This window comes from Microtus pennsylvanicus, chromosome X (assembly GCF_037038515.1).
Source record: "Microtus pennsylvanicus isolate mMicPen1 chromosome X, mMicPen1.hap1, whole genome shotgun sequence".
Taxonomy (NCBI): domain Eukaryota; kingdom Metazoa; phylum Chordata; class Mammalia; order Rodentia; family Cricetidae; genus Microtus; species Microtus pennsylvanicus.
The window spans coordinates 19094364-19103438 of NC_134601.1; the positions used below are offsets into that span (position 1 = coordinate 19094364).

General features: G+C 48.7%; 1 protein-coding gene across 4 annotated transcripts; it reads right to left on the reverse strand.

Moving 5' to 3' along the window:
- Nucleotides 1–101: 101 nt before the first annotated feature.
- Renbp (renin binding protein) lies at nt 102–8051 on the reverse strand. Of its 4 annotated transcripts, none has more exons than XM_075956835.1 (11): nt 7951–8051; nt 7636–7745; nt 7400–7475; nt 7218–7293; nt 6903–7075; nt 6258–6482; nt 5212–5293; nt 4539–4714; nt 3728–3859; nt 330–417; nt 102–242 (listed from the first exon to the last, which is right to left on the reverse strand). In XM_075956835.1, the coding sequence occupies exons 2-11, from the start codon at nt 7740–7742 to the stop codon at nt 118–120; spliced, it is 1260 nt and encodes a 419-aa protein (XP_075812950.1). In that variant the 5' UTR covers nt 7743–7745; nt 7951–8051; the 3' UTR covers nt 102–117. The 4 variants fall into 4 exon arrangements, with proteins under 4 accessions (XP_075812950.1, XP_075812951.1, XP_075812952.1 ...); XM_075956836.1 differs by having other exon boundaries at nt 7933–8008; XM_075956837.1 differs by lacking the exon at nt 330–417.
- Between the last annotated feature and the right edge of the window lie 1024 nt (nt 8052–9075).

Genomic DNA, 9075 nt, shown 5'->3' on the forward strand with positions numbered 1-9075 from the left:
TGGACGCGGTAGAGGTGGCGCCTTTGAGTCCACGGCAGCGGGCAGCGTGGGAAGTAGCTGTACCCTCCCGCGGGGCCCACAGAGGTGCGCACACAAGCTGGTGGAGCAGGGTCAGATTTATTTCGAGCCTCCGCAGATGGGGTCAGCGGGTGAGGACACGACGGGGGTGGGCCCGAGGCGGTGGATCAGGGCTTCCAGAATCTGCTCACACATGGCCAGACACCGCGGCACGTGGAAGCAGCCTGTGAGGATAATGGATGCCAGGGTTGGGAGAGCCCAGGCAGCTAGGTGTCACAAACCCTTGCAGCCTCGCCCCTCTCTCCGCTCACCTTTAAAAGGGCCTCCCTTGATGTTTAGGGCCACCTTTCCCTCTCGGTTCAGATAGCCAAACCATTCTCCAAACTCAGGATCATGAAACTAGGATAAGGAAGGAGACAATGACAGCTAGTGTCTGGCAGGGCCCACCCGAATATCACTGGCTGAGGAAGGGGCCCTTGTTGCCCCTTTGCACTGTTACCAGCAGAGTTCAGACAGCATGATCTCAGAAGAAAGCTGAGGATGGTAGGCAGTAGGACTTCCCAGCTTGTGTAACCCAGTGGGATAAGGGGCTGCAGGCGGTGTGCTAAAACGCTGGGAGAACCGGCGTTGTATGTTTGATTGGAGTCCAAGTGTTATCCAACACTTTGAATATTTAAAAACAGGCACATTTTTGCCTCATCTAAGTTAAAAGAGAAAGGGGGAGAAAGAAAGAATCCTGCCAGCAAAGTTTGCGACAAGTGACTTCCCTGGAGTTCATGTCCTCTACTTCACAGGCCTTTGGCCTAAAAAAACCTTTAGATTATCAAGCAGAGACACAAAACTCCTGTCCATCGCATACTGAGGTTTTTATAGCAGGCTCTCAGACTTCCCTCTAACCCTGTGTGATGCCTTTACTCCCAACCGTCAGGAGGCTGACACATTGCTGTTTAAGTTTCAGGCCAACCTGGTCATCTGCCTACCTTCACCATGGGTTCTGAACATATTTCTCACTTCTGATGCTTCAGATATGGGGGATAGTAGCTGAGCTGGCTGGAGAGACACATTGTACCTGTCTCACTGAGGCTTTTCAGTTCCCCAAAATGTAGCCCAGGTCCTTATCCTAAGCCCTTCCCATTTAGTTCTCACTGATAAAATAGTTAAGTAGAACCCCTTCTTAGAAGGCATTCAAGTTTACTATCAAAATTCTCCTTTAAATTGTGACATATGAGTTATGGATTTTAAGCTGTGTAATGGTTCATGTCTATAATTCCAGGACACAGGAGCCTGAGGCAGAAATGCTTCAAGTTCAAGGCAGTACAGTCTGTCTCAGAAAGCATGGTGGTAGTGTATTCAGTGGAGGTATAAGCAGCCCTGTATCTAATCTTTGTAGCTTTTGACTAGTCTTGTCCTTGTTATGTATTTATTTTTGAGAAGGAGTCTCACCTTGTATTCCTGACTGCCCTGGAACTTTCTATGTGGCTCAGGTTGGCCTGGAATCCAACTGAAGTCTTCTTGCCGCTGCCCCCCATTGCTGGAACTAAAGGCATGCAGCACCACAACTGGTCCATGCCCTTTCATTTCTAGTTTTTTTGAGACAGTATCTGTGTAGCCTTGGCAGTTCCTCAAACTCACAGAGATCCACCTGCCTCTGCTTCCCAAATGCTGGGATTAAAGGCATGAGCCACCACCACCCAGCTCTCCATGTTGATTATAACTTTTGCAATTCATTTTTTTTTGTTCTCGTTTGAGACAGTAGCCCAGGAAGACTTTGACTTCACAGACCTCCTGCCTTGGCCTCCCAACTGCTAAGATTACAAGGATGCACACCACAATGGGCTCTTGGAATTGTTTAATGTTATCTTCACCTTGTTCAAGTTCATTCTTACTTCATTTTATGGTTAAAATTGGTGGCTTTAGCTGGGCAGTGGTGGTGCACACCTTTGATCCCAGCACTTGGGAGGCAGAAGCAGGTGGATCTCTGTGAGTTCAAGGCCAGCCTGGTCTACAAAGCGAGTTCCAGGACAGCCAGCAATGTTATACAGAGAAACCCTATCTTGAAAAACCAAAAAAGAAAAAAAGAAAAGATCGATGACTTCTATTTCACTCCCTTAACATATATATTCAGTATTCAGGCAGAGATACAACCTAATGGCTCGTGTTTGGAATTAGCGCTGAGCATCTGAGAGAGCTCTAGCTGCCTGTTTAGACACACTGTAATAGAAGCATGGTTTGGATAGTGTTGCCTCTAATCACAATAAAACCATGCTAGATTTCAGTTACAGTTAGTACAAACCAGCCAGATGTAGTACACCCATCTGTCATCTCAGCATTCAGGAGTCAAGGTGAAGGCAGGAGAGACAGAAGTACAAGGTCATCTTCAGCTATTGTTATTTGTTTGTTTGAGGCAAGATTTCCAAATGTAGCTGGTTGGTCTTAAACTTACTATGTAGACCAGACTGAGCTCTTCTTTGCTGTGATCTTCTAGTTCCAGCCACCCAAGGCCTGGGATTACAGATATGAAACACCTTACCCAAGTCACCTACATTTTTTTTATTGACAATGAGGCGTTTGTAACAGGCCAAATTTCTCTCTCTGAATGACAGCCTCAGAAACTCATCGTCAGTAAAGTGCCTTGCAAACTAGCTTGGCAATGATGAACACCTTTAATCTCAGCACTCAGGAGACAGAGGCAGGCGGTTCTCTCCCACCACTGGAGAGACAGACATAGGATGATCCCAAGGGTTCGCCTGCTAGCCAACATAGCTAGTGAGTGACCCTGTCTCAACAAAAAGGTATGTAGTGCCTGAGGACCACCTGATGTTGTCCTCCAACCTACCTATACTCTCTCTCTCATACATGCACATGTACACATGTGGGGAGGTAGTGTTCAACTGGTGATCCAGCAGCCTGACATCCTAGCTGTTGGATTCCCTGTCAAGGCTCAGGCTGCTGGACCTGGCAGATCAAGGATGTTCCTGCCCTCCATTGCTTTAGATCCTTGTAGGGCCCTGGTCTCCCTTATTCCTGGGGTGCATTCGCGGGGACAGTTTATGATCAGCTAACTAAGCTTTCTGTGTGTTTCTGTGCTCTCCCAGCCCCGCCTGGTGGTTAGCTGCAGGGCATTTACTCCATTGTTAATATGGTAATTTCCCACCTGCCTGGGAGGAGATCCTTGTGCAGCAGTTAGATACCTAAGGATTTCCCCAAGTCTGAATAAACGGGCATTCGGCTGGTCTCCTTTCGAATGACCCTGGTCTCTCTGTGTGTTCTTTCAATCTCCAGGCCCTTGCTCGACTTGGGTTTGGTACAGTGGTACGCGAACTGTACCGAGGGCGTAACACAAAATCGGGTGTTACAGATCCTTGCTCACAAGGTTTTCTCTGACCTCTCTATGAGAAAGTTCTGTATCATTTGCTGTCTACTTTGTTTTCCACAGCTTATTCTTCTCTACATTTGCTTGTTTACGTGATTAGAGTCTGATCACCCAGAAAGGTGAATTCCTTGAGGCAGGGTTTCTTGGTTTACCAAACAAAAGGCACTCTTGGAACTCTCAGAACAGCTGAGAGCAGTTCCTCATGAATGGGCCCTAGGAGGGGCTGAGGGAAAACCTACTGGACCCCCTTACACGGTCCCTGTTTTTCCCTTCTGCTGCCTGTTAGACCCTTCATATCTGAACTGGGCTTCTAAGAAATGAGGAGACAGCACTTACATGGCTGAAGGTGTACTCAGCAACCTGGTTGAAGATTTGAAGCAAGGCAGGGTCCCCAGTGTCACTGAAAGCCATGAGGAAGGCAATCATGGCTTCACTGTGTGGCCACCAAAGCTTCATGTCCCATTCTAGCTGAGAACAGAGCAGAGATAGGCAGTTGAGGTCCCCTTAAGGACACTTCCATCCGATGTTCTGGCTCAGGCTGACTGGCTCAGGGCTTGGTTTTAAATCATAAGACATGGGGATAGAGTTTGAATAGTCCTTAAGAAGAGGGATAGCTTTCTAAGCAGCTCTTTAAAAAGAAAAGTACTGGGGCAGACTCCCTTTAGCTCTTAAATCAGAATGCTGTCTTGCCACATCATCTTTAAGCCTCTTCGACACTGCTGCTACCCATGGCTGGTATAGTACCCTCTGTAGACCTCCAGCAGGATCAGGACACAACTAATGAGAAGAGCAATTTCACTCCTGTCTGCCACCAAGTGAGAAAGTGTGAACCACCTAAGAGCCCTTGCAGCCACTGGCACCAGACAAAGGAGATATGTGTCTTGGCACCAGCATTTACACATACTCTTCTTAACTGGACTCTAGGTTCAAATTTTTGTTGTTAATTAGTTTTTTTTTTTGGAGACAGGGTCTCTCTGTGTTGTCTTGGGTGTCCTGGAACTCACTCTGTAGACAAGGTTGGCCTCAAGCTCACAGAGATCCTTTTGCCTCTTGCCTCCAAGTGCTAGGATTAAAGGCATGTGCTACCATGCTCTGAGTTCCCCTACTATGTGCCAGGTTTCAAGCAAGTTGCTCTGGGCATTCTCACCTGGGTGGGGCAGAGCCCATCAACATCCTGGAAGTAGAAGAGTCCTCCGTGCTCAGGGTCCCATCCAGAGCGGAAAGGCAACAAGAGAAACTTGTCAATGATGTGCATTTGAAGTTTGGCATCACCTTTTCTGTGGGCATACTGGAGCAGGAACCAGCCAGCTTCTATTGCATGGCCTAGTAAGGGTTTAAAGAAAGTAAGGCAACACCTTTAATCCCAGCACTCAGGAGGCAGAGGCAGGTAAATCTCTGTGAGTTCGAGGCCAGCCTGGTCTACAAGAGCTAGTTCCAGGACATGCACCAAAAACTACAGAGAAACCCTGTCTCAAAAAAAAAAAAAAAAAAAAGTAAGGCAGGAATCAGAATTTCCCTCCCAAGCATCTGAGGGCTTGAGTTCCTGGAACCTCCCTTCCTCAAGTATTAAAGATGTTTGAAATCTGTCACAACCCTTTTTCCTGGACTCTATTCCCTGCAATATATATATATATATATATATATATATATATATATATCCCCCAATAGATACTTAAGCTCCTGCAGCCAATGCCCAGTCCTGTGCAGACTATCTCCTTCCTGTCTGGTCCTTGGTGGAGGGAGGAGGGCAGCCCCCTCCCATATGAGGCCAAACTGAAAGCTGAGTTCTTTTTCCGGATGGGCCCAGCACACATCTTCACCTGGGTTCTGATGTCTTCCAAGGCAACCAGGGAGTTCTTTACCATCCTCTGATATATTCTCTAACACAGCTTTTCCATCCCTCTGTCAGGAAAGGGGCAAAAGAGAGATGTTTCCAGTTCCCTGTCATCCAACCAGAAAGATCTAACTTCAAAAATCCCTCCATAGGACATGGTGGCCCATACCTTTAATCCCAACTCTGGGGAGACAGGCAGATCTCTGTGAGTTCAAGGCTAGCCTGGTCTATATAGTGAGTTCCAGGACAGCCAGGACTGTTACACAGAGAAACCCTGTCTCCAAAAAAAAAAAAAAAAAAAGAAAGAAAAAAGAAAATCCCTTTTTTTCTTTACCCTTGGTACCAGCCATCTACTTATTCAGTAGGACCAAAGGGTCTTTTGGTTTTGGTTTTTCAAGACAGGGTTTCTCTGTGTGACAGCCCTAGCTGTCCTGGAACTCACTCTGTAGACCAGGCTGGCCTCAAACTCACAGAGATCCACCTGCCTCTGCCTCCTAAGTGCTGGGATTAAAGGCGTGTGCCACCATCACCTGACAGTTGTGTGTTTTGAAACAGTCTTGGGAGGGCCCAGGCTGGTCTCAAACTCTACACCTGCAAGGCTGACCTTGAACTCTAGATTCCCCCTGCTTCAACCTCTGGAGTTCTGGAAGAACAGAAGAACATTTTTGGAATGGCTGATTGTCTCTCAGGGGTCTGTAGGTTTTGATCCTTCCTTTAGGTCAGGATCTCAGGCGGGAGAGAGTAAAACACTGAATGAGGAGGCAAGATAGATTTGGGAGCCCAGAGGCTGAGTAGATCAAGGTCTCAGGATACGCCTAGGGCTCTGGCCTCTTCTTTCCACTTTAGGACCCACCCATCTCTGTCCTAGCAAGCCAGGCTCTACCTTCCTGAGGGCCCTGGACTGTATTTCAAAAGAATGTTCTTCCTTAGATCCAATCCACCTGTCTAGAAAGCTGAGGAACATATTTCAGGTGGAGAGGTCCTTGTATGATGGGAGGATGAGGTTCACTCGGCCACTCTCTCTGTGCCTACCTGGATGTGCTGCAGAATCCTGTGGGCACACCAGTCCCCTAGTTCTGCGTACTTGCTGGTCAGTGCCTCATCTTCCTCCCCAAGCTGCTCCACCAGGCTGAGCAGCATCATAGGCACCGCCATGGGCTCTGTGGCTGGGGTCCCCGAGAGCTGAGGCCGGCCTAGCCCAGTGGGGTCCACCCGCACCCAGTGGACGATCTGGTCCATCATCTCCACAGCTTCATTCTGAGGGGAGAACAGATAGAAGCTACAATCCCATCTGTCTCCCCTAGGAAGGACCCAGTACTCAGCTTGTTCTCCAAGGTTACACCTGCTCCTTCTACAGCTCTCCAGGGCCAGCCCACAGCCAGGCACCAGAGGCCAAGCAGATCCACCCAACACTGCTTGGGGGGCTCTGGGATTCAGGTCACTTTCAGGCAGTAGAGCCCAGGAAGGAAGGACGGAGAGGACCTCTTCTACTTGGATACAGGGCACTGACAGATCCGTTTGCCTAGGGTCCCTATGGTGGTATAGGAATTGAGAGAGAGCTGAGGAGAGAAGGTGGTCACAAGATGGTAGGACAGGAATGAATGGGAGTTGTGGCAGACTCCCAGGCCTGTGAGAGTGCACTCACACCCACAGCCTGTAGCCATCCCTCCCACATACCTGATAACGTGTTTCCCCTGTTACTTTCCAAAGCTCATTCATGGCCATGGTGTAAAAACACTCGCTGAAAATGGTCCGCTGCACCTTCACTGGACGGCCATCCCGTGTCAACACAAAGGCACATTTCTTGCCAGGCGGTGCCACCCGGGCATAATGCAGCAAAAACTCACCACCTGGGGTTGGGGAGAATGTATGCTAGGTGAGGGCTGAGAATATACTGCCTCTTGAAACATGCCCAGTCCCTTCCCTTTTCTAGACCCTTTTAGATCCACTGAATAAATGACCCACTGAAGCTCCTGAGGTAAGAGAGAGTACCTGCTTTTGCTGCATCCAGAAGCTCAGCACGGTGGAAGCGCTCAAAAAGGCGGTACAAGCGACAATACATCCATACCTGTGAGGGAATACAGTTTAAAGAGAGGCAACTGGGGTAAGGGAAATCCTAAGTATCCCTGGGTATCTCCAATTGTTGTGTGACAGTTTTAAGTGTAAAAACTGACCTGCCTTCCCTGTAGCCAGACATATTTGAGGTGATCATAGACCTGCCCATTGCGGCCAAGACATGTGAAGAAGCCCCTGTGAGACATGTATTGTTAGAAAAAGAGGGAAGGAGACTTGCACCCTTCTTCATAGCTTCACTACTCTCATGAAGCCAGTAGATCTGTGAAACTTCAGAACGAATTAGGGGTTTCAGAGGCGCAAAAGCCCTGGGACAATCAGTGAGGGGGTAGCTAACCCGTGTTCCTCGTCATGGGAGTGCTGTAGCCAGAAAGCGACCACAGTGTCGAGCTCCTGTCCCACTCGTTCCTTCCAGACTTGCAGTGCCTCCCGTTCTTTCTCCATGTCCTGTGAAATGATTCAGGTCAGGGCATAGAGACGGAGTTCTTCTCAGCGACTTCCTGAAACAGCTCAAGTGGGCCCCAGAGCTGTTTGCTCGCACCCCACCCCCCTTAGGTCCTTGAGTCAAGGATCCCTCTTGCCTCTGCGATGGGCTTCTGACCCCACCGTTGCCTGGGACCTTCCAGAACAGTACCTCTCCCGCCAAGGATACCTCTGACTCCTAACGCTCCGTCCGTGTGTACGCTTTCCTCCAGGAAACGGGAGTTGGTTGCAATCCCGTGACAATCACTCAGCTGACCGAGCAGTGCCCCACCCACCTCATCCTCCTCTCGGCTCAAAGAGCCCAGAGGTAGGGGCGGAACAGTGGGCGGGGTTTCCCCACCCTCTGCCCATCTAGGCTCGGGCTGAGCACCCTTGATCTAGATCACCCTGGTGGGAACTGGATGAGGAGTCTTGTCCCATTGGGAGAGAGTAGGGAGGAGAACGACTTGGGCCTGGCAACTGAGGCTGGTGATCCCAACAGATGTGTGGGGTTGGGGTTCTCCTGGAAATGCCTGAATCCTGAGACCCTATGACCCCCATATAGTGGGCAAGTCATATCTGCCAATTTGATCCTTTAGCTGCTTCAGCTGTCAGTATCCAGTAGTTTACAATCATTGGCCCTGATTGGTCAGTTCCTGGATTCTTCATCCCAAAAGATGCTTCTGAGAAAACAGTGGGTAATTATGCAGAGCAGAGTGGGAACCTTCCAGATCTCCGGACCTTCTACTACTCAGTATATGTTGGCTCTGAGACAGGCTGGTTGATCTGTTCCATGCATTTTTTTTTAGATTTATTTATTATGTATACAATAGTCCTCCTGCATGTACACCTCTATGCCAGAAGAGGGCACTAGACCTCATTACAGATGAGCCATCCCTCCAGCCCCTCCACCCATTCTTGTTACCCATTGGGCAACCTCATTGATCAGCAGAATTCTGTGAAGGAAGAGTTTCAGTCAGAAAGCCTGAGGTAGTTGGGGTGCTTGAACATGTTCTGAATCTTATTATTATTGCCTCTATGTGTGTCTGTGCACCACATGCTCTTAATATCCTCAGAAGCCAGAAGAGGGATCCTCTGGGGCTAGAGTTACATTTGGTTGTGAGTTTTCATGTAGGCGCTGGGAACTGATCCTGGGTCCTCTGGAAACGTCAGTGTACTTAACTGCTAAGTCATCACTCCAGTTTCTAGAACATGCCCTTAAGGATGGACAGCAATCCAAGAGTGTAAAGTAACTAGACCTGCTGCCTCATCAATGCTGCTCTAGGAGTTGGTTAGTAAAAAAGAATCCAATCCC